Raw genomic sequence first — 26202 nt, 5'->3', positions numbered from 1 at the left:
TATCTCTACTTCTAATGAAGCAGTTGGTAGTCTCGCTTCCAGGTTTATTTTCGTCCGGTTTATTTTCGTTCGATTTATTTTCGTCGGTTTTTTTTCGCGTCATATCCCACCACCGTCTCTCTCGTTGGTTTATTTTCGTCCGCGCAGGCACTGCCCGTAAGGGTTTTCATGCCCTGCAAGGTCGGAGCGGTGGCGGCGGCGGCAGCAGCAGGCAGTCATACGCACGACGAATGGTGGTGGTGGCGGCGGTTTCTGGTCATCATCCTGTCAGGGTCGTCGTGCGCAAGCACCAACCAGACGGATCCGGGCACCGGTCTCGAATGAGCTGGGTCCGTCCGAGGCGCGCCAAGGCATCGCCAAAGCCCAAGCCCGAGACTCCGGCCAATCGAACTCGGCAGCCCCCGTCTTGGCGATCTTGCGACACTGGCCATGTCAGTGAGTACCCCTCCCTTCAGATCTCGATTCGCCCCCACTTGATGGCCCGCTCCCCTCGCCCCTGTAGATCTTCTCCGCCGCCAACGAGTGGTAGCAGCCCACACAACGTAGATATGCCGTCCTTTGTTCGCCCCACGAGCCGGTCACCGATGGCTGCCACATTGATTCGTTCATCCTCCCAGTAGTTGCACGCGGCGGTCCTGCCCTCTCCGGTCTGAGTAGAGGCCCGTTTTTCCTGATGGTGGTGCGCACCCGGAGATTGCGCGTCCTCCTGATGGTGCCAGCGGCGGTGGCTTTCTCCCAACTGTTTCTCCCTTCAATCCCTACCCCTGACTCTGGATGCAAGTGGAGCGAGCAGCGACCAGCCCGCACTGGCTAACGCGGGTGTTCGTCGTCCTACGGAGTATAGCTAACCTACACAAGATGCGCTATGCAACTGTGACGGATGGCTAAATACAGAGCAGGTAGGCATTGGTACAAGCTGACTTGCACCACACACACCGGCGAGAGTGTATCCTTTGCCATATTATTCAGGTCCTGATCAGGTTCCCTATTGCACGCACATGAACAATCTCCAGCACCTACTCCAGCAGCGCCGCCTCGCCGCCCGCCGTGGACACGCTGCACACTCATTGCCGCATCACACTCTTTGCCACCGGGTGCGCCACCACAACCACCCGCCCTCAGCTGATGCGCACAGCCGGACCAACTGGGTCATCATCAGCTCCGTGGCATGCCTGGTGTTGTTGCTGGGGCACAAATTGAGGAGCGCACACTGTGTGGGATGAGCCTGTTATACAATACAGTCGTGCACCTCTATCGCGTCGAGAAGGACAGAAATTCTCAGGAGAGTTTTCTCCCTTTCGCAGGATACGTGAGACGGTGCGACGTCTGCTCGACAAAGCGGTCGGACTATTTGAGACCGCTTGACATGATGTGGTTGGCCCGGCGCCGTTTTGCGGGTTTTCTTCACGGGACGGCGCAGCGGCTTAGTGGGCTGTCCCCCCCTCCCCCACCCACACACACGCAAACACACACACTTGCATCCTTACTCCTGACCCATTGATTCTTCCCTGTTTGCTTTGAATTTGTTTGCTTTGAATTTGATGTTTAACTGTACAACTGGGTCATCATCAGCTCCGTGGCATGCCTGGTGTTGTTGCTGGGGCACAAATTGAGGAGCGCACACTGTGTGGGATGAGCCTGTTATACAATACAGTCGTGCACCTCTATCGCGTCGAGAAGGACAGGAATTCTCAGGAGAGTTTTCTCCCTTTCACAGGATACGCGAGACGGTGCGACGTCTACTGGACAAAGCGGTCGGACTATTTGAGACCGCTTGACATGATGTGGTTGGCCCGGCGCCGTTTTGCGGGTTTTCTTCACGGGACGGCGCAGCGGCTTAGTGGGCTGTCCCCCCCTCCCCCACCCACACACACGCAAACACACACACTTGCATCCTTACTCCTGACCCATTGATTCTTCCCTGTTTGCTTTGAATTTGTTTGCTTTGAATTTGATGTTTAACTGTACAACTGGGTCATCATGAGCTCCATGGCATGCCTGATGTTGTCGCTGGGGCACAAATTGAGGAGCGCACGCTGTGTGGGATGAGCCTGTTATACAATACAGTCGTGCACCTCTATCGCGTCGAGAAGGACAGAAATTCTCAGGAGAGTTTTCTCCCTTTCGCAGGATACGTGAGACGGTGCGACGTCTGCTCGACAAAGCGGTCGGACTATTTGAGACCGCTTGACATGATGTGGTTGGCCCGACGCCGTTTTGCGGGTTTTCTTCACAGGACAGCGCAGCGGCTTAGTGGGCTCCCCCTCCCCCTCCCCCCACCCACACACACGCAAACACACACACTTGCATCCTTACCCCTAACCCATTGATTCTTCCCCGTTTGCTTTGAATTTGATGTTCAACTGTAGGACTGAATTTTGAAGTTTGTCTTGGTTCATCTTGAATTCCCTCTGACCCCTAATCATCTGTGTGTAGTAGAACTACTTGTCCTTCCTATACCTCCACTAACTTTTTTCTTACTATATCATAATTGTTTGATTATTGGCAAACAAAACAACAATTATTTACCTTATTCTTTTTATCTACAGATTGGTCCGGCAACATAGAGAGGAAGCTGCAAAGAAGCTCCAAGTGGATGTAGAGGTACATGTATCTGTGATTTTAGGACCACTACAGCCAAAGTTTTCATGAAAACTGCAGGGTTGCTTAAGAGGAACAAACAGTTCTTAAGTTCATTACATTAGAGTGGCTGCTCAGCTGTAAATTAGTAATACATGCACATAGAGACTAATCTGCTATGTTCGGTAGTAAAACATCAATTAAGTTCAATACATGGTTCATGTATTGCATATGATGGTTCAGATATGGTTTATTCCATTCAGGCTATTCTGCTATGTTATGAGTTTGGGCATTTGGACGAAGAGAGCAAATCGATTATGGAGAAGAATTTTTGTGTGCCGTGGATTTGCCATTGATGATTTAGACTTTAGTTTGCACCATCATTGTAGTATTATATTACTAAACAATTGATTTTTTTCATTTAGACATTTCTTTTTGGTAGGCACACCTATGTCAACATATTGTGCCCTCCTTAAATTCAGTTACAAGTACTTATGTGTGTGTGATGTTGCCTTCTCTTATGATGTGCTCATAGGCCAAAGTGATTTCTCCTCTCTTTATCTGTAAAACTATAACCCAACATTCTTGGCCGCCCACCCATGTTTGACTTGGTCTATATGGCAGTGTGCAGAAAGCCTGAGCCCAAGAAAACTCCATCGTGGCTCACTGCTTCTGCTGATGAGTCGTATAAAAAGAGTCATGTGCTATCCATTTATTATTATTATTACTATTATTATTATTATTATTATTATTATTATTATTATTATAAGTTCATCGCTACCACTTTTACTTCTCTTTATTGTTTTATGTGCCTTTGTATAATATGCTATTATAGGATATTTTCTTGTTCCAATAAAATCCATAATATAGTTCATCCTTACAAAATAGTAGTGTCTACTTAACTAATCTGTACTAAGATCTGGTGGCTTTGGTAGTTTCATCAGTATCTTGCACTTCTTATATATAAGGTCTCTTTAGGAACTTCTAAATTTTTATTTTATCATTAGTGGTGTGGTGTGTCTGGTCAAATTGGTATTACTAATAGCTTTCTTTCAGTTTTCTCTTCAATTACAACTTGTGGAATTTGAGGAGAATCTGTGCACCAGCATCCGACTCCTTGATGTTGCTCTGATCATATTGTGTAAATATATTTGTAATAAAGCAATCGCCCGATGGTGTACATGTTAGAAATAACAAGATGTAATCATCAAGTGTGATAGATGGCAACATCATGATGGGATGGTATGTACTGTTGTGCTCATCAATAGGTTAGTCTTTCATTCTCTTGGAGCCAGTATGTTTTTTGTTATGCAAACAATTAGGAAATATCTAATTTCTATGGTTGGCAGGGGGAGCTCAAGGTCATGGCGGGGCTTCGATTTTTCTTGTACAAAAGAGAGACAGAGGAGGATCCAGGGAGGAGAGGTAGGAGAAGAAGGACGGGGAAGTAAGAAGGGTGCAGTAGGGGTGAGTGTGCTTCCGCCTGCCACGCCCAAGGCTTGATCTGCCGCCGCCTCTCCTCTACCCATGTTGTCTGTGACACGTCAGATCCCCAGCTGCCGGCACTTCTCCTCTGCCCATGGGCCATGGCTGTTCTGATGCATCAAATCCGTAAGCTTCCAGTCGCATCTCCATCTCTTGCAGATTGATTTAAAATTGGGACCTCTAATGATGGTGCCGTCCCTAAAAAAGACTGCAGATCGATTTGCTGTAACATTGGCTGGGTGTTCTCTTCTCGACTCTACCAACACTCTGGAGTTACAAGCAATTACATCAGGTAGATATATCTATGTTCTTTTTTTTGCTTTGAGCTGCTTTGATTTTATTGGTAAACGGGAAGAGGCTGGTGAGCTGTCAGCACATCTTGGCCACAACTGATTTACGGAAAGACGAATAGACATGCAGACTAAGCTCCATAGCAAAGGGATTTTGGTAGTGCATGCCATGTTTATGCTCACTGTCGAATAGTCTATATATAACTATTTATGCAATACTTGGACCATAGGAGCAATTCATTCTGTATATTTTGCTGGGGATTGTGCCTTGCAGTCAATTTATAGAAGGGTAAGATGTATCGCAATATCTTTGACTTGCATTCTCTATGATGTCAAGTAAGAAAATAGAATGAATTATCTTTTCTTTTTTTCGATGTCTTTATCTTACTTATCCAATTGGCATTCGCTAGAGTTTCTGTTGATGAAACATTTGTTTTGTGATGTGAGGAGGTTCTGTTTGTGACTTTGCAATCAATATTCGTAGATATGGTTCGTAGATCATGATATCTGCATAATCTCAATCTACTTCCTGTGACCATATATTGTATTAATGGGTTGTGTCAGGGTTATTTTATCAACTATTGGGTTGTTGATCTACATTATGGTTTAATTCTTACACGAATTAATGTTGACTCGATTCCCTGTGGTAGGTTGAGAGGCTTCTCCTCTCATGATTTACTCTGATTAGTTTGCTTGGCTCCATGCTCCTCATGATTTCTTTGAATTTTTCTATAGGAGCTCGGTCAAAAATCACCTAAGAAAAATATGCCGTTCTTCTCTACAAGGGTTGCATGTGGAATTTGAGGAGAATTTGTGCACCAGCATCCGACTCCTTGATGTTGCTCTGATCATATTGTGTAAATATATTTCTAATAAAGCAATCGCCCGATGGTGTACATGTTAGAAATAACAAGATGTAATCATCAAGTGTGAGCGATGGCAACATCATGATGGGATGGTATGTACTGTTGTGCTCATCAATAGAGTTAGATCACTTTTCTGTCTGAGAGTCGATTTTTTTGAGCCTTAGATGGATTAACAAGTACCAAAGATTGATGCCAAGCAGAACTAAAACCTGTCCATGGATTACCTTTAGTCCCACATTCCAATCAACAACATTGGGCCGAGCAAGCGAGCGGGTGGTGCAAGAGTCAATGGGCAGCCGGTGGAGACTGAGTGGTGAGCGGCGGTGGTGAGGTCGAGCGGTTGGCACCAGCGGCGAGTAGGAAATTACCGTGACGGGCGAGTAGGTGTCACGATTGCATCACAATTGGAATAAAGTAAACAATGCATACGTGTGGCCATTGACTGATTTTGTGTGTTGTGTTCTTGTGTTAACAGCCAGCCAAATCAATCAGCCAAGGGCCATTATGTACGTGAGTGTATTAGCAGTGGGTATATTATTTCTCAACTCGGCATGTGGGTAGAGACTAAAAAGACGATGCCATGGTAGCATGGCAGACCTGGCAAGTGCCACGAACATCGTGATATTATTCCTTTTCTTAATTCCTTGATTTGAAAAATAATTTGCTCTGCGTGTGTAGGAACATAGCAGTCGGGCAAACGACACTTTGGCATCTTGATCTATCAAGGGAAATAATTTATTTACTTTAGAAAATATGGGTTTGGATTGGTTTGTTGAGTTATGGCTGGCTGATCGGAATAATTTTTCTATTTAAAAATTATAGCAAATAGAGATTGGTCCGCTGAGTTATGGCTGGCTGATCGGAATAATTTTCCTATTTAAAAATATAGCAAATAGCATTTCATTAGAGATGGCTTTGCAGAAAATTGCAAATCGCGCAAACCAAGCCATTGCCACCTCGTCACTCTCGCCGGGAGCGACAACAACTGCCGGTCTCTTCTTCGCCTTCTTAGCCGGCGTCTCCTTCATCCGGATGCCCTGCAGCACAAGTCACACCGCCATCGCCTGGGACTCGACCTCCGGGAAGTTTAGGCCTGTCTTCGGTCGTCCGGCACGCCACACCGCCACGTCGTAGGCACGAGCGGCCTCATCGGCGGTGGGATACGTGCTGAGCCACCAACGCTGCCCGGCGTCGGAGAACTCCAGTCCGAAGTTCCCGGAAGGGTTCGCCCTCATGCCGAAGAAACCAGACTTTCCCTTCGGCGTCTTCGGGGAGCGGGCGGGGGCCGAGCGGGGCGGCGACATGCGGCGCGGGGCGTAGGATGGACCGGAGGCGGAGGCGGCCGGAGAGGAGGCGGGCGGGGTCAGGGTGGCCGGAGCGGAGCGGAGGCGAACACGATGGTGCAGCGTGGTGGCAGGCAACGGCCTAGGCGGGGTGGAATCAATGGCGGGGGTCTGGATCTACGGCGGGGCGAGACCTTAAAAAGTTAACCTGTAACTCTTGCAAAATATTTCAAGAGCCCGTGGCAACGCACGGGCAGTCTACTAGTGAACCTATAAAATCTGCCCTGCCGTTAACTCCCAGCATCGCCATTCCTCAGTCCGCCGTGGAGTGGCGGTAGCCCATCCAACCCGTCTGCGCTTCAAGCTCGCGGCTGCTGCGATCGACCTCGAGTTAGCCGTCTTCACCTTGACCCTCTTTCCTCTATGATGGATCACAGGGCAAAAATCTGATCTGAAGAACTCAATTTCAAGCTAAGCAAACCCTAAACTTACGAACAAGAAAGAAGATAATTTGGTGCAGCAATACGAGCTGCTTTTCATGGTCCTTTTCATTGCATTATATAGGGATACAAATCACGTCCAACACGGCACAGGTCCAACACGACGCGATCCGGTACAACGCCGGTTTACAAACCTTTCCTAATACGACCTAACCTCGTACGTATACTGAACCGACTCAAATAATTCCTAACACAGCACGTCACCTAACCTGAAGCTTGTTTGGCCCTTTCAATCCCTGCTTCACCGATCAGAGGTGTCGCGGAGTCTCAGCTAGCGAGGCCGTCGGGTACACGGTGATGGCATATGTGCGCACGCCGGCTAGGGCAGAGGCCCTGATCGCCGCTGGAGTGTGCCTAGCGGACACGGCGGCCTCCATCGCCGCTACCTCCGACATGGTCTTCACGGTGGTCGACGATCTCCGGAAGATCATGGTCGGCAACCCCGGCGACGTCCGTGCCGTCGGCGGCAGCGCCGCCCACAGGAAGGTGCCTGGAGGGAGGTGCATGCAGAATTGTAGACTATGGCGGCGGTCATGAACGCGACAATGGTGTGTGGGCACGTGAGTTCCAGCGGGCCGTTGTTGCCGGACACCACCGGCGTCGACAATCTTCGGAAGGCTTGCAGCACATGAACACAACCTGATGACCTCCGGCCCTTCGGTTTCTGCCGGTAGAAGCAGAAGGACTGGGTGCAGGGACATGGCGGTGCGGACGAGAGGTTGTGGCGCGTCATCTTCGCCGCGGACGCTTCGAAGACCTGCAGCACGGCCGTCGGGTGTCGTCCTCCGCCTCACGCTTCGGTAACAAAAAAGCGTCAGCACCATGGCCCTTGACTCCTATGGCCCCTTCATGCTGGCTGCGACCGCCCCCCATGGCCCCCCACTTCGATGATGGGTGGATCCTGAGTGCGGACGGAGGGAACTGTGACACTGCAAGCCTCGTCGTTCGTGAGGCGACCAGAGCCAGAGGTACTATATATGTGCCCATGCTCATGCGCCGCCTCGCCATTCCAGGGCTCTTGGTCGTTTCCATGACGCCGGAGTCGCGTCATGTAGCGCCCGCCTGTACGCAACCATCTCGGGCGCGGGAAAGCACGCCGCCCAGCCGTGCCCGCGATCAGCCGCCGTGGCCATGCTGTTCTTGTCACTCGCCGGAACCGGCGCCGTAGGCTGCGTCGCCTCGGACGCTCAGTAATCAAGTATCCGTGCGTTGCCTTGTCGGTGTTGTCCTGCAGGTTGCTCAGTATCCGTGCCTTCCACCCTGCATCCGCCCAGATCGACGCAGCAAATGCTAGCCCGGTGGTGACCACCACGGCCAGGAGCAGCGTCCAAGAGGCCAGACATGCTAGCTCTTGGCAGCCGGTCGCTGGCTTGCTGCATGGCAGCACCGATACGTAGCATAGGTCAGTGTCGTTGGCGTACTGGCTCCCCGGCAGCGTGTTGATCTACCCGTGCTGCGGTATTTCTCCTATGTGTTTGTTGGCAGAGACGTTGAGCAACATGACGAAGGAGAGGCCGGAGAACAATTTCGCTACAAGATCCACCGCGCGAATTCGTTTTGCTATAATTCGGTTCAGTTACACGCCTGATTAATCGCTATAGCCTGACTCTGTATGTGTCCATCATGAGTAACTTGATAAAGCTATAATGTCAGTCTTTGGTTAACAATTGCACTTCTAAAGTCTAATGTCAATGGAGTAAATCTAGACATGAATTGACATGAAGTGCAATCAAGATTAATAATTGGATGTTCTCTCTTTCTTTGACCTTGATTAAGATTGTGTTATCAGGAAAAGGTAATTAGGTATCTCCCTTGCTACATAATTTTGTAAATTATTCTATTTCAGATGACATAGCAATGTTGCTGGACATGCCTCTCAACAATACATACATAGGTGACCACGTTACGGCCAAGAGCAGTGGCCAAGAGGCCGTACTGAAATAGAGCTTCCCTTCGACGGTTTTTGAACAAGCTCTCAAACTGAAGGTGCATAGTGTTGCTCCCAATCCTTTTCTGTAACTAACACTGCCAATACTTGCATGCTTGCTATAAACTATACTTGATGTAGGTGAGTGGCACTGTGAAGTGATTCCATATTATGGCAAGTTACCAATGTCAACAGACAGAACAGTGGATTATTTTATCTACTTGGGTTTTACCATTTTTTATTATTTATGTTAAGCTGAACCTGTTATATCCAGTTGTGAACATATCCATCTTCTTGAACTTTCTTTCTTCCTTTTTTTTTTCTTTTTGCAACATGAATGGATTAGTTAGGCTAGCAAAATGAGATCTATTTGGGCATGATGCATGCATAAATAATAGTTTGCGTCAGCATGCACATTCTCAAGCAGAGTCATACCACTAAACCACTGCATAAATACAGAGCATACGTGGATTCGCTTTCATTTTTGAGAAATTTCTGCAGTTTCTTCTCCGCGTAACATTCATATGTGGATTCGCCTTCATTTTTGAGAAATTTCTGCAGTTTCTTCTCCGCATAACATGTTCATATGGGAAATGTATATCATCACTTTGAATCAGCTATGATCGTGGCTGACCTCTCAGTGGAGAGGGGATGGGGAAAAGGAGACACCGCCATCTATTTTATTTTCAGTCATTGGTAGTAATGTTTATGTTTGAATGGAGGGAACAATTGTAAAATATTAGTTGTCAGCCTTCATGCAGTACTGACCAAGCTTATTAAAATGCCATATTTGCTTCATGAAGCATTTGCTTATGTTAGCACTGCCATCGGTAGGACATAGCATTCAGCTTATCAATTTTACTCAAGAGGAGGTGCATGTTGGCAGTACTATTTTTGCTGTCTAATTTGGCTTGATGTTGCTCAGTCTGCACTAAAAAAGATCATCGAAATGCACCAGCAAGGCGATGTTGCCCAAGCTGCCTTGGAATACCTGCACTTAATTTAAAGTAGTCATAAAAAAATTCACATGATGTCTCAACAACAATTTACAAAGGCCCTTTACCACTTCGAACCAATTAGGCAGGGAGCTCCACCAGAATATTGTAGACCAGAAGTGAATGTACTGTGTTTAATCTTATTAGAAATGTATCAGTATGTGCTTTATGTTCCCTAATATGTACTTTTTCCGTTCGGAAATACTTGTCGTAAAAATTGGATACAAATGGATGTATCTAGAACTAAAATACATCTAAATACATTCATTCCTTAGACAAGTATTTCCGGACGGAGGGAGTACCACACATGATGAATATAAATGTCTAATTTTTGGTTGCTTCTAAGCATGACTTCCTTTATTGTGCCTACAACCTTAGGGTATCTCCAGCCGCGCCCCAGGAAGGCCTTTCCAGGCGTTTTTTTTGCGCCAGCGCCGAAAAATCGGCCCAGTCACGTCCCCAGGAGGCCGATTTTCGCCGGCCTGGGCCGAAAACAGCGCCGGCGGACCCAGACCGAACCCGACGCGCTGGGGGGCGCCCGGCGCCGACACGGCTCTCTTCTCGGCCCTTCGTCGTCCCATCGCCTCGTTTCCCGCGGCGAATCAATGCCAAAGCTGCCGCGCTGCCGCGCCGGTCAGCCTGCGCCATTGATGCCTCACGGGCGGCGCAGTGAAGGTCGGATGACGCGCGTCCCTCGCCCGCCACGTGTACACACGGCGGGCACGCGTACGGGCGGCGCCTCGGTCTATATAAGACGCGCCCCAGCGAGCTCGGCGATCTCACACTCTCTCGCCGTCGTCGTTCCTCTCTCTCCTCTCTCTCGCCGTCTCCAGTTCATCACACCCATGGCCGAGCGCTTCCCAGGCGACAGCGCGGCGGCGAACGGCTTCGGCCGCCGCCATCTTCACGAGGACGAGACTCACCTCCTTTTCGAGGCCGAGTACCCGGTCCCGCCGGACATGCGGGTGCCTGGGGAGTGGAGGATCAGCGCCGGCGGCGTGCCGGTGCCCCCGGTACCCACCGGCGCGGCGCGGCGTGCGGAGATCGCACGCATCCGCTCGTCCCTGCCGCGTGAGGCGAGGGAGGGGCCACGGTACGTCCCCGACTCCCCGCTCTGGGAGCCTTATTTCCGCCGCTGTCACGCCCGGCAGCTCGAGGCCACCAACGGCTTCGTGCCCTCCGGCAGGCTCAACGCCACCGGACGGCGTCGGTGGTGGGGCGTGCCCGGGCGCATGTTGGAGGCCTTGCTCGAGTACATCGAGGGCGGCAACACGCCGCGCCTCGAGTACCCCGCTCCCCCGTCCTTCTCACGCCGCCGGGGAAGCTTCTGGACCCCGAGGCGCATGGAGACCGGGGGGTCCTCCTCCTCGTCCGGCGGCTCTCCCTGCCTCCACCTCCGCCCCGTCAAGCCGGAGCCCCAGGGCATGCCTGTCTGCGTGCGCACCCGCAGCTCCGGCGTCCGCATCGGCGACAACGCCTCCCCCACCGGCCGCTTCGTCCTCGTCGAGCCCAAGCCGGAGCCCGGCCTCCCCGCGGAGTACGAGGAGATAGCCCGGCGCGGCTTCTCCGACGAGGACGCCCTGCGGTGGGCGCGGGACGACTACCTCCGCGACGAGATGGTCCGGCAGCGCCGGGCCCTGGGGGAGATCGCCGCCCGCAAGCGTGGGCGCGAGGACGAGCACGGCGTCGTGGTCCTCGACAGCGACGACGACGACGACGACGCCCCCGGACCGTCCAACCCGCCGCGCCAACCGGGGGAGGGATGCAGCAGGGACGGCGGAGGCGTCGGCGGGGGCGACGACGACGACGACGGCGGCGGCGGTGACTACACGCGGTTCTACACCTCCTCGGCATGTAGAACCGCGTGGGCGGGCGGCGAGGGGGACGGCGGGGGTAGCCCGCGGTAGTTTTTTCTTTTTTTTGTAAAATATGTTTAAATTTGAACGAACTAGCCCGTGTTTGCGTCGTGTTTGCGCCGATTTCGAACTTTTTAAAAACCCGTGGGGGCCGCGACTGGGGGGCATCACGCTCCCAGTGCACGGTTTAGCGCCGGTGCGCCTCCAAGGGGCGATTTTTTGCCCCTCCTGAGGGGCCAACGGCTGGAGATGCCCTTAGCCACATAGTTATTTAACTTCAAAGTGAAATTCATTGTATACAGCAAAGACCAAGATAACATGTATAAACACAACGTATCGACGGGGCGCGGCATGCCGCCCGCGCGGGTATGCTAGTATCTACTATAATCAATCAACATGCGTGGCGGACGTAGAGCTCGTGCCGCTTTCTTTCTTCCAGGAGAAGAAAGACAGGCGATCACGCCCCCGCCGCCAGGGCGTCTTTCTCCGCCGCCGTCCTCCGGCGGCTCCCCTCCGTGGACGACCTCGGTCGTCGGCGGTGAGGGGAGTCGCCGAATCCACGCGTGTGGATTGTTTTAGGCATTAGTTTCTTAGGTTTTTGGGTTGTTCATCGTCATGGCTTCGGCGGTGGCGGTGGCGATGGCGGCGCCGACTAATAAATCTTCAGATCCTTTCCCAACGAGGCGATCCACTTTTGGCGTGGATTTGGAAACCAGACTGTTCAAGCAAGGATGGTGTGGCGGCGGCGACATCCTCGTGGTGGACCTGTGTCCTCGGGCTCCGCCGTTGCGACGACGTTTGCTCCAGCGTCGGCGTGGAGCTTGGGAGGTAGTCCAGGAGCGGATGCAGATTGTGGTCTGCATCGACGGCATCTGGAAGATGGTGGATCTGGGTTCGTGGTTCGTGGAAGGCAGGTATGGTTTCCTCCACCAACGTCTTAGTTGTGCTGGGGTGCCAGATCTGGAGTTCGATGGCGTTTCCGGGGTGTTGCCCCGGTCTGATTCGTTTAACGGCAATGGTTTCGCCTTTATTGGCGAGCCACCTTGGAGGTCCGCAAAGCTGCATAGCCGCGTCGAGCTCGGGTGTGGAGGTGATCCGTCATTTTCTCTTTTGATGGCTGCTATGGTGGTGCCAGAGGCAGGTGACGGACGTTGGTGTCAAGCTCAGAGGATTCTTCAGTCTTGTTTGTAATTTTACTTCTTGGCTGGTATTCCTGTGTGCAAAGGCTAGCGTTCTGCTGTCTTTTCAGATTTGTCAGGTCGGTATGTACGTGGCTTGTACTATGATCTTTATGATATAAATGAAATACGTATTACCATGAAAAAAAATCAACATGCGTGGCGCTGAAAATACACCGCTCAATATGTTCACATATCTGCCGGGAATAGATAAGCTCAGTCCTCGGAAGAAGTAGGGTACGCAGTTTCATGCAAACGAGAAGAGTCCTCGGCGGGCAGATCACCATAAGCATGTCCCTCCAAGGAGTGAATCTCGCCCTCCCCAGAACCGCGCACCGCTTCAAGCACCGGCAGCTTCGTGTCCTCAGATCGTAGCACATCGACAGCCTGCGTCACCGACGGCCGCTGCATCGGATCGTGGTGCGCGCACCAAAGCCCCGTCACGAGCAGACGCTCCATCTGCGGCCTGTCGAACCCGCCGCCCAGCCTCCTGTCTGCCGCGTCAAGGATCTGGTTCCGGCGGTACATCTCCCGCACCGACGCCAGCAGCGCCGCCGAGGCCTGACCCGGCCCCCTCGACGTCGGCCGCCTGCCGCAGGCGATCTCCAGGAGCACGACGCCGAAGCTGTACACGTCGGACTCGGCGCTCGGCCTGCGGCCGTTGACGAGCTCCGGGTCGATGTACCCGACGGTGCCCGCCACCACCTGCGTCGTCCGCGGCTCGGCGCCGTGGTCGACGAGCCTCGCCAGCCCGAAGTCGCCGAGCTTGGCGTCGCCCGACGCGTCGAGCATCACGTTTGCAGGCTTGATGTCCCCGTGCACGACGCGCTGCTCGCACTCCGTGTGGAGGTACCGCAGCGCGGAGCCCAGCCCCAGCGCGATCTTGTACCTGCACTTTGGTTGCTCGGCCAAGTCGTCTCCGTGTCCTCCGTAGACCTCACGTCGATGGCGATGAGCTTGCTGCTGCGATCCTCAGTCTCCGGGCTGAAGCAGGCAAGGCGGTGGCCCCTATACCAGCACCAGTCCGTGCCTCCGTGGTGGAATTCTTGGGACAGGAGGAAGCCGAGGTTCTGCCCGTGGCCATGGGGCGTCGTCGGAGTGAAACAGAAGGGCATCATCGCATCGCCGGCACACGACGAGCTGTGGCTGTGCAGGCCCGGAATAATTTGAAAGGAGAAATTGGTGGCGAAGCTTACCATCTCGCCCGTGGGGCTTTCCCATGGCGGCACTCTCTTGGCGTACGACACCCGGCGGCCGGTGCTGTGATGGATCATGTATGCACTCGCACTCGCAGTGATGGATGCAGGCTCGGGCAAGATGAGGATTGGGATTGCGGTGGGGTGGGGTGGGAGAAGTCGAGATCAAAGGACGGCGAGACAGCGGAATGGGCATGGATTGATGAAGTGGAACCGAAGTAGAAGCAGAACAGCAGGAACAGGGCAGGGAGGCAGGAGCTCCTCGCTTGTGTGAGATCTAAAACGAGAGTGGATTTTTCGTGGATACCACAGCCGGACGAGCGTTAATAGACTCGGTCCTCGGTCATGGTCAACCTGTTAGAATAGAATATAGATAGAATGGATTAAACACATGGTACAACTGTGTGCTAGAAGTTTTAGTCACTAAAAATTGATCATTGCTCAACTTAATTAAAGAAAAAGACTAGCACATGTGTGCGTTTTAATGGGAGAACAAATTATCGTGCACAACAATGTAAATTATATTTTCAACATGTGCCTGTGCGTTTTAATGGGAGAACAAATTATGATGTACAACAATGTAAATTATATGTTTCACCGTCTCACCGTCTACATCGCTATCGTTGTGACTGCGGGGATGGATAGATTAGAATTGTTTACAATTTGGTCATGCCTTGTCTTCTACTTTAAGTTGATTATTATACTCCTATATATACTTCCTTCTAACAGTCATAAAGAAAATGCATGATACTAGTATCATATCATATGCATAAGTAGTACCATAAGTTAGTATCTTAGGTTGCGTTATTTATTGTCATGCATTACCGAAGTAGTATCATACACCAATATCATGTGCATGATACTACTATATGATACTCCCCACTACGACCAGCATTATTTCCCGTGTGTATCATCGTGTCCCACAATCCCGCATTTGATTACGGCGATTAATGCTTTTGATGGTGCAACGTCCTCATATGCTCTCGGATGTGAACAGTTTTTTTAAGGTACAAACCATTCAAAATAAGCATTTTTTTATTTTGTGGCAAAGATGAAGGAATGCTTGAGGAGCTTGCAAAGTTTTATCATGAAATCACAAATCATAGAAGTCATGGCGAAAACAAAAATCGATGCTCTGAAAATGATACTTCCAATGCATTTTGGAGCTTTGATTTTAAACTGCTTGTCACGACTTCTACAAATGTGATTCCATGGCTTCGAGACATATGGTTTTGGACACACGGAGGTACTCGTCCCACAAATTTGTAGTCGTGCCATACGCAAATATTATCAATGCAGTTGTGCAACTCTGGTTTGGACCCATTATTCTTCAATATGAAGTAGTCATTGTTGGTCCGGACACCATTGAGAGAGAGGCGGGAGGTGGGTGGGTGTATGGCGTATGACACAGGTGTGGTAGGCGGGGAGTGCAGCGGAAACTGCCGGACAACCGGGGTGCAGAAAACGTTTGTTTTATGTCCACTTTGGACCCAAATCACGAGCAATTATGGTCCGGAAATGGGTCCAGACATGCACAAAACAGGGAAAAATGAGATGGGTATGCCGATGGGCCGTTGTTTTGTTAGTTTGGACACAAACAAACACACACAGACGAAATGGGGTCATGCGTTGGAGTTGGCCTAATTAGATTGAGCTAATTTCACCCCTCATATATCTGCGGACATGTCAGAACGGTATGCACGAATAGGAAATCTTATTTGCCCGCACATGCAGCCGCACGTCTCAAATTGTTTGGACACATACATGTGATTGGTGGAGTTAGTTTGCGGCCCACTAAAATGATGAAAGGAAGAAGGAGGAAAGAAAGAACGTGGTCCGGAGTGGGCCACGTCCAACGCAGCTGGTATCTAGGCTCAGAGGACGGTGGCGGGCCGAGGTGCCTTGGAGGCCATGCCTACGAAGTTTGTTGTCTACTGTTTAGTTTAGTTTAATTTCGCACGGGCTCATTAAATTTCGTTAGTTTGCATGTAATATTTTTTTTCGAGAACACCTCGAAAGGGGCAGGGGGTTCCTGCATTTCATTGAGAAGAAGAGAGTTGGTCCAGTTTATAAGGAAAACCGGACCCGAAAACCTAACATTCTTGGCTAATCAGGGAAAACCGAATGAAAACCCAAAAAGAAAGAAAAAAACGAGAAAAAAGGCACTAGAACTTGGGGACAGGGACAAGACAACTGCAGCATCAAGGGACATCATCAAAGCCAGACACCAAAGCACCCAAACACAAGGCAGTTAGGGACCGGCTAGGTGTCAATCGACTGAAAATTGTATTCGGTCAGTCACTTTTTTGTGTAGGTGTGAACATGCGCAGCAGCAGAAAAAAAAAAGCCTAATAAGGCCGGCCACAACGGTGCTGACATGCATGCATGTCTCTGAGAGAGAGAGAGAGAGCTACTGAGAGATATCTGTCTTGTGCGCCTGCATGTGAAAAAAATGATAAAGAGAGAATGCATGCATGGCAGAGAAATATAATAAGAGAGGGAGTCAGAGCGTGAGGTAATCTTCTTTTTTGACCGTGGTTCAAATGCGGCAAAACAAAGTATTTCTGTCCCACAACAAAAAAATTCAAAAAAAATGAATGAGTGGGATTGGTATTACCCTTCAGAAAAAAACAAAATATATAAAACTAGTCCGGTAAAGACAAAATTTGCATATCATTTACACATAAATTGCACTTTTTTATAATTTGCAAGAATAAGCATATAATAGTAAAAGTTTGCCAAAAAGAAGAAGTTTTCTGAACATGAATGAATTAGTGGCGCTATTACCATTGAAGAAGAAAGAAAATAAAAAACTAAAACTAAATCAAAATAATGAAATGTGAAAGAATGAATAAGTGACAATGCTACTGCCTTTTAAGAAGAAAGAAAGTGAAATAAACAAAAAAATGAAGAATGAATTAGTGACATTTTTATTACCCTTTATAAATAAAAGATAATCTAAAACAACAAATGTAAAAATTTGCACACAATTTACGCAAAAATTGCGCCTTTTATAATATGCATGAATAAGCATATAATTGTGGAATTTACACAAAATAGAAGTTTCCCAAGAAGCGATGAATTAGTGGAATTGGTATTACCCTTGAAAATAAATAAAATGAATGTAAATGTCACTAATGAAATATTATAAAAACAAAATAATGAAACCGTTTAAGAAGAAGGAAAATAAAAAATGAAATAATAAAATTTTCTAGGGAAGAATGAAACCCTTTAAGAAGAAAGAAAATAAAAAACAAAAACAAAAACAAAATAATGATGTTTTCTATGGAATAATGAAACCCTTGAAGAAAAAAACTGAAACTAAAACTAAAACTAAATAATGAACTTTTCTGTGTAAGAATGAAACCCTTTAAGAAGAAAGAAAATATAAACAATAAAATAAAAGCAAAATAATGAAGTTTTCTAGGGGAAAATGAAACCCTTTAAGAAGAAAGAAAATTAAAAAATAACTTGCACACAAGTATGCCCTGAAATTGCACTTTGTAATATGCAATAAACAAGCATATATAGTGCAATTTTTGCTCTCTATTATAATTTACATACATGGGTTATCATACTTCCGTGTATACTTACTTACAAAAACAAAAATCAAAACAAAACTTTCTAAGAAGAAATCAAGTATAGTGGCATTGGTACCACCCTTTAAGAAGAAAGAAAGTAAAAATAATAATGATACAATTTGAACATAAATTACACGTTTTTTAGTTATGTAAGAATAAACATATAATAGTGAATTTTACATAAAAATAAAGATCTAAACAAGGAATGAATTAGTGGCAGTGGTATCGTCCTTCAAAACAGGAAACGAATTAAAACTACATAATAAAACAAATAATTTTTTATAAGAAAGAGTAAATTAGTGACATTGGTATTACTCTTAAGAAGAAAGAAAATACAATGAAACTTGCACATAACTTTGCAGTGAAATTGCACTTTTTATAATATGTAGTGAATACACAGTTAATAATGCAACATTTTGCAGTCTAGTATAATATACACAAATATTGTATAGTAATTTCATGCATACATACACATAATAATAGAAAACTGTATTTAATTAGCAAAAAATTAGCATTGTTATTACCTTAAAGAATAAAGAAAATTAAAAAAACAAAATTTTCCACACAATTAGCACAAAAATGCACTTTTTATAATATATAGAATAAATATATAAGAGTGACGTCTCCGTACTCTAATGTAATTTGAACATGTATACATTTAAACACACTCAACATCCGGAAATACATGTAAAGAAAAAAACAAAACTCAACAGAAAAATAGAAAAATAAAAGCAAACTCATGAAAAAAAGTATGCACACATGAAAATCCAGCCCAAGAAGGAAACTGACTGGCCCAAAATAGGGGGTCAGTCTAATCCAAACAGCCCAGTACAACAGCAAACATGACAGAAAAAAGAAAAAACTACACAAATCTTAAAGCACAATCAATGACCAGAAAATTGATTGACAACAAACCTAAAAGTCAGCTGACTGAAATCTAGCTAAAGTGAGGCAGTTAGGCGAGGCTCAAGTGCAACCAAAATAACTGCCACTCGCCGAAGGGAAATTGTCCATACCGAAAGACTCTTCTGACTCGGCCTCAAAGAATCATGTGCTAACATTATCATGTGGAAAACATTCTGACATGTCCAACTTTGACTTCCCAGCGATTCTCGCCAAAGAGCTCAACGCCTCGATCACTTGCGGTGAGAGCGGTTTTTTGTACATGTCCAGGTATGCTTGCATCTTTTGCTCTGGCCCCTCTGCTTTGCTGACCTCCGGCAACTCATCAAAAGCGTCCAACATTCTATACTCTGCACGCTTGGATGTCGGGATGTTGCACGCCTTGTTCTTCTTATCCAGACGCCCGCTCCGTCGCCCGCCATTCTTCTCCCCATGCGAAGGCACTGGGGTCCCAAGCAGAGGTTGTGGGAGCGAACAAGTAACCTTGCTAAGAAAATCCTCCAGAGATAGTGGTGCCGCTTTAGTTTGCGCCGCCACCTTCGCAACAACATTGCACACCTCATCCATAGGCTCAACCAGAACACCAGGCGCGTTGAAACCGAGCGGCTCCTCTGGACTCGGCATCAGACGTACAAGGGAGTTCACCACAGAAGATGAGGAGGAGCCTCCATGGTGTGGCGACAGAAGAGTAGCCTCCGAGCACATAGGATCAACATATTCCTCACTCCCTACGGACGAGGCACCATGGCTGAACCACATGTCATCGCCCCAAGCGGAGCAGTCCCTAGGACTGCATGTAATATATTGAACTTGGTTAAATTTTTTCTGAATTTCATGTTTAAAGTGTTTGAAATGAGGAACTTTTTGAGATATTGTGTTGAATGACCGGCGCTAGGCAGAATGTCCGCATACACTTGGGGGCGTCCGTTTGATGCATAGCGTTGGAGATGCCCCAAAATCACTGAAAATTTTATTTTTCTTCAAATTTGAAAAGTTCACCATCTTCTCAAAGTTTGTTCTAGGTCAGACTGCTTTATTAGCAGCATAAATCTGATTTGGACCCATCCTGACTCAAGTTGTGCATGTATTTCTGTGAGACAAATCTATATGGATAAGTTCCATCATAAATGTGCAGTTCTCAAGTTTATATTAAGGGCACAAGTGAACACCACCATGCAAGGGCCCTTGGTAGGTTTCAAGATTGCAGCTCACTATGCAGCTGTGGAGGTTCTCGAGACCTATGCTGCCGATGAGTTGATGCGGTGATGTTTGATAACTGTAGACATGACATGAACGAGGCACACGATAGAATGATATTTATGTTGCATTTTGCTAACCAGCCCCGGTCTCGCGCGACACGGGCGGCTTCCTCGATCCGCTTTTCCGGGCCTCGCCGCCGCCGGGCTTGCCCGCGCGGCTGACGGCGGCAGCGGGGATCCGTTCATGTGGCTGATAGGGCGGCGTTTGGCAACGTTCGACGGCGACTTGGGGCACTGGACGGAGCACTGAAGCGGCAGCACGTCGACGGTGCGCCTTCTTCTTTCCTTGCTGATTGCCATGCACCGGCTGCACCTTGCGTTCACCAACGGATGCATCAAGCAGAGGAGAGTATAGGGAATTGCTAACTTTGATAATTTGCCCCTTCCCCCTCCGGCCCGAGATTGATGTGCGGGGCCGGGCCACTAGCCACTGAGACAGTGTTGGGACAAATAATTAAACTTCATATAAAGTGGGGCAAAAGATCCAATCCCCTCTCAAGCCAGGGGCCGATGCTGCTCATGCGGTGCCTCTTCAGCATCAGAGCGCGGCGGGATATGATGGTGGCACTGTGGCAAATTCCGCCGCCACCCTCCTCGCGGCCTCCGGGACGATGGCAGTGGTGGAGAGGCAACATCCAAGGCCATATTCATGTGTTCTCCTCTCTTATTGGGAGTCCAGGTGCGCCATGGATCTAGCCAACACGTTGTTTGGCGATGTCCGCCGCGGGTAGCTAGTTTCCTCATGGACGCGACATCGACTGGATGACAATAGTTAGAGGGCTATGGGCGGTGGACGGTGGCGGTCGTGTCCTCCCTTCAGGATGATCTGCTGGCAGAGGTAAGGACGACGGAGCTAGTGACGGTGCATGGTGGTGTCGTCTGATGCCGATCAACCATTAGCTGCCACTTTTGAGGATGGACCGAGAATGCCAGAGCGTCCTGAACACAGGATTTTGGCGATGCTCGTGATCTTTCTTTCTCGTCAAAGATTTTGTCGTGACAAACAATGAGATTCCTCAATTCTATGCCTTTTTTGCCATCCAGGACAATGCGTGTAAGCTACTACTAGGATTGTGGCAAGTGAAGGAGATGACATAGGATGACTTCGATTTGGTGGTGCTTCTCGAGCACCAAGTCTCGAGCTTTGAGGTTTGACCCTAGTTAGTTATACCTAGCAATGGCTGCGTCGTTGCGTCATTACCTTGTTGAAGGTATTGTTTGGAGTTTGCTTGGATTTGATCTTCTGGGTGAAAACCCACGACCTGGCCTTCAGTGGTTGGATCCGGCAATGGTGTCGCTTGCGCGTCGTTTCCTTTCTGGAAGTATTGCTTTTGAAGAACCTTTCACGCAATCCTTTTGTGTCAAAGGGTAGTTGGTCCTCACGGTCGTTGTTGTATATTGTCGATCGTTGTCTTGATTGCTTTGCTCTTTTTTTTTCTTTTTTTTTCTCTCTCCGTCTAGGCATAGCTTCGGTCTTCTATGACTTTGTTTTTTGACGGGGTGGTTTTTTTTGTGTGTGTGTTAGCGTTGGCTGTGTGCATGCTAGTTATGTAGAGGCCGGGTGTATTTATTATGTTTGTATTCTCTTGATGCGTTATTATGGATTAAATAAAATATACACTTTATAAAAAAATGTTGCATTTTGCTGGTTATTGTTCACATAGCTCAGTACATCGACACAGCAAACAAGTTTCCGCTGACGAATCATGTTAAGATGTACTAGTCAATTATCTACATGCAATTTAGGGCATCTCCAACACCGGGCCGCAATCGCCTGGACAACACAGACGTATTTTGCCATCCTACACGGTACATCATCAGTCCACGGATCAGTCCGGACGTCCGTTTCTCGCAAAACAGAGACAAATCAGGGGACTTTGCAGACGATCCGGACCACTGCCACCCTTACAACACTCCGGGCCGCCCAAAAACCTTCAGGCTCCAAAAGCCCTCCCGCGATGAAGAAAAATTCAATACTATACGTAGACGAGGACAACTATGGCAGGCTGCTCGGCACATGTTCCCTTAGTCCTTCGTCCACCCCAGGCGCATGCTAGGGAGGGCATCAGACGTCGACAAGCATACGGCGTTGGTGCATAATGATATGAGCTCGACAAGGACCTCCTCGGCCTCGGTGAACCTCCTCTCGGTGCCGATGGTGAACCACCTCGTCAGCATGATGGACCTCTCCGGCAATCCTTGTCGCATCTCCGAACAGCAGGAACGAGCATCGGCGACGAAGACGCTTATCAAGCCAAGTTTGGTGGCGGAGAAGGCGGTCAAGTTGAAGTCGCCGGCGAACTCCACGACGTACGAGATGGCCGTGCAGGCTATGTCAAGTTGTGCTGTTTGTGGTGTATGCGTAATGTGTTGTGCTGCACACGAATAGGAGTACGCTGTAGATGTCCATGACCTGCTATGTCATTGTTGCTTTTTGAATGACCGCCACGCCTCTAGCTAGAGAAAGGGTTGCAATGATGTATAGTTTCAGGCCCTTCAACCGCCACGCCTCTAGTTTTATCATTTGGCCATCTTTCTCGCGTCCCTGACATGTGGGTCCCACAAAGATTCGTAGGGCACGTTTCAGAACGCATGCGAGACATTTCAAAGGATCAGTCTCCAAGTTCAAGGATTGTATTACGTATCGAAAGGATCAGTCTCCAAGTTCAAGGATCGTATTGAGACAATATTCTCAAGTTTTAGGATCATATTGAAGCAATTTCTTAATTTGAGGACCGTTGTGGACATCACCATCAAGTTTAGGTATGAACCATGCATTTTACTCGGAAGAAAGGGCTTCTTTCTTTCTTGGGAAGAAACGATTTTGTAGTTAGTTTAACAAAAAAAATTCTCAAATACGCATAAGCATGTGTATCATATATTAATAGAATAAAGGGTGAAGAACCACATGACAAGTATTTGAAGAAGAAGAAGAAGGAGAATAAAGGGTGAAGAGACCCATACACAAATGGCACACCACACCACACTACTCCCTAGGATTATAACCACACCTGCTACAATCGAGAACGAGAGAACCCGCCTCGCCCAATCTTCAGCCAAGAAGGCAAGGAAGACAGGTCACAAAGCCAACAGGTCGCGCCACTACCGTTGCAGGCAACATCCAAGCCACAATGACGGCTACAGAACTGACTAGATCAACGTACCCCCACCACACAACGTCTAGAGGAGTCGGCAAGTGGGTGGCAGGACCTAGCCGGACCTGAAGAAGAAGGCATGTAGGATGCGTCGGCGATGGCATACATGGCGCCCTGAGGGCCCATGTCCTAAGGGGCAACCCACACCAAGAGCGAGACGCCCCAAACTCCAGCTCCAAGGACTCCTCGAATTGCTAAGGCAGCGCCTTCATGAAGAAACGACGCTGTACCGCCGCCTATTCTAGAGAACCGGAACAAGGGTTTCCCCGGCGTTCGAGGAGGGACATGATCCGGACCATGGCAGCGCCCCTCAGAGGGATACGACACCCGCATGCGTCATCGCTGATGCATCAGCAAGCCATGCGAAGCTTTCACCCGACCCAAGACCAGAAGCCAAACCACTAAAGACAAGACAAGGGAGCCGATTGGCGGGTGAGTCCCCCGCTATAGGAAGGAAGGACATGCTCGTCCACCCATGATGCAGAGAGGTGACATTGGACGTTGCCGGCCTCCTCGCCACCAATGTTGACCACAACCGGTCGTCCTCGCCGTACCGAGGCAAAGTTTGGTCGGACTGTTGCCCAGCACCGCCGCTCTGGCATCCGGGATCCACAGCAGGGCTCAGCCTACCAGAATCCCACCGCCGTGCGCGCCGACTGTCGGACAAGGCCAACACCACACCAACACCTACGGCCACCCCCAACCATGCTGGTGAAGGGAGCCACCTAGGCGCACGTCCACCATTGCTCAGGGCCGCTAGCCGACGCTCGAGCCCACACCGCTCGGAGGAAGAACAGATTTGGGTCGGGGGCCCGAGATCCGCCGCCGCTGGTCGGCCCCCACACTGCTCTCGCAACAGTGGTGGCACAGCCACCGCCGGAGTCCCCTGGGGCCACAAGTCGTTGACCAAGGGCACACCATCCACCGCCGCCGACCAGGCCTAGGCGAGCCGCCGCCAACATCGCGCACGGGCTTTGCCCGGCGGATGCCCTCCGGCGGCGGCGAGGAGGGTGCTGGGACGAGGAGAGCTAGAGGGCCGCCCGGGGATCTGGCCTTCCATGCCGCACGCGCGGGGCGCGTCGTGGGAGCGAGACGAGGGTTTCCTTCGGTCCTCCAATCCCACATTTGTTAGCTTGATAATAGAAGCAAAGGAATGACCGTGATTTTTCTAACACTCCTCAGCAAGTCAAACGAGGCAAGGTTAGTGAGGCAACTGATCGCTGATTTCAAGCTTTGCATGAAGACTGTTGGGAGTAGCCTATGTATTCTGGTGTGGTGTCCATTTACCATTCAATCCAATCAATTTGTTGTTGTACTTTGTCAGTCCTGTAAAACTGGTTCTCCTCTTGTATAAAAATATGATAGGTTATGCGTGTCTGGGTGGTTCTGCGTGCACGCACCCGTACTTCGTAGCTGTACAAGTCGCAGGGGCTAGAGGTATGGCTGACCCGTGAGACCGGCCGTGACCCAAGGAGCCAAGCACTTTTCATTTTGAAAAAAAGGTAGAGCTATGGCGAAGGAGGCAAAACAAAGAGATATACACCGGTACACTGCTCCCATGAGAAGAAGTAGTCTGTTGTTGGACCTCTATCCCGACTCTCGGCCCATGCACCGCGTCTACGAATAGCTAGCACAAAAGGTGTCAGAAAAGTGGGTGTACACCCGCGCGGGAAGCTTGTAGACCTGATCCAGCGAAACCAAGGGACAGACAGCATTCTACAATCAAAAACGCTTATTTCTAATCTGACGGTTTAGAAAACCTACGTTCCATACACCAAGTCTATCAAAAAAGCAGGTCCTCGGAAATCTCCGCCCCCACACCGCCTCTTCATCTCTCTCTCCTCTCTCCTCTCCCCATTCCAGGGAGAATATCTGGTGATACGGCACTTCAGGTAATACAATGCTCCAATGAATCATAGACCGTTTGATCATGTTTGAAGGGACATGATGAATGCACACGTGATGAACAACTTCTCCACAGGAAAATATACAAAAACACCCTGGGTTATGTTCTTAATTGAGCACAAGGCTTGAAAGAATGAGAAGATAAGAATGTTCGGATTCCCTCAGTTCTGCCCATGTTTATTCAGCAGCAGCATATGCGTGAAATAGTGCATGAAATCTGTTTATGACAAGACGAATGTGCAATGCACTTGTACTGTTAATAAGCTTACATACATTCTAAAACTGTAAAAGTTAACTCGAAAAATACAGTCATGCCTTTTAATTGACCACAACATTCACTCAACAAGGTTCAGTTCCTTTCAAGACAGAAGCAAATGTCTGCTTGTATGTTCTCTACAAAAACTCAGTTAGCGTTGGTGAAAGCAAATATAACATATATAGAACTGTTGTCCAATTGCACGAGAATTTCAGATTGTAGAAACTAGAATTGACATGGATATGCGAAGACCAACTGCGGAAAAAGTTTGATTCTAATAGTACTTTTTATGCATTGTCAGAATTAAAATTTATATGAAATTTATGGATTAAACATAACCAAACCAGTCTATTAGTATTCATGGACAAAGTAACCAAAAAATTGCTAGATTTATTTTGTTGAACTTTAGCAGTATAAAAAATATGGAGATGGCGCAATTTCATACGGAGATTGCATTATAGCAAGACTCGAGAGGAACACCAAGTTTTAGTTTGTTTGTTTGCACAATGAAAGTCGGCCTTTTTTTTTCTGTCACTCACTGAAACTAAAGCCTTTTTTAACAAGAGTGAAACTAAAGCAGATAGACTACTAGTCTAGTACTAGTAGGAAAAGGGACTCACGCTTGATTAATAACATGATCCAGGGTGCTTTTGTATATTTTCTGTGGAAGAGTTGCTCAGCACGTGTGCGTTCATCATGTCCCTTCAAACATGATCAAACGGTCCAGGATCCATTGGAGCATTGTATCACCTGAGGTCCCGTATCACCCGATATTCTCCCCCCCATTCCATCCACGCCTCTTCAGCTCTCTCTCTCCTCTCCCCTCCCCCTCCCCGCCGCCTCTTCAGCTCTCTCTCTCCTCTCCCCTCCCCCTCCCCGCCGCCTCCTCTGACTCCTTCGCGAGGGTTAGCAATTAGTTGCCGGCGCAGAGCACGGTTATGGGGTCGCCGGCCTGGCGCGGCTTATGGCGAGGCTTGTCGAGATGTG

At 48.6% G+C, this 26202-nt stretch overlaps 1 protein-coding gene, 1 long non-coding RNA gene and 1 pseudogene across 2 annotated transcripts; 2 read left to right on the top strand and 1 right to left on the bottom strand.

Annotated features, from left to right (window-relative positions):
- The first annotated feature begins 14 nt into the window (after positions 1–14).
- LOC125521072 lies at positions 15–3301 on the top strand (annotated as a pseudogene).
- A 142-nt stretch (positions 3302–3443) lies between these two features.
- Positions 3444–5355, top strand: LOC125521073. The gene is made up of 4 exons (XR_007289000.1): positions 3444–3848; positions 3930–4191; positions 4273–4357; positions 5091–5355. It is a non-coding gene; the product is annotated as an uncharacterized LOC125521073 (long non-coding RNA).
- A 7821-nt stretch (positions 5356–13176) lies between these two features.
- On the bottom strand, positions 13177–13752 carry LOC125519160 (probable kinase CHARK). The gene has a single exon (XM_048684042.1). It carries the CDS (start codon positions 13750–13752, stop codon positions 13177–13179), a length of 576 nt encoding a protein of 191 aa, XP_048539999.1.
- Between the last annotated feature and the right edge of the window lie 12450 nt (positions 13753–26202).

Source organism: Triticum urartu, chromosome 7 (assembly GCF_003073215.2).
Source record: "Triticum urartu cultivar G1812 chromosome 7, Tu2.1, whole genome shotgun sequence".
Classification (NCBI taxonomy): domain Eukaryota; kingdom Viridiplantae; phylum Streptophyta; class Magnoliopsida; order Poales; family Poaceae; genus Triticum; species Triticum urartu.
This window is presented reverse-complemented; position numbering and strand designations above follow the sequence as displayed.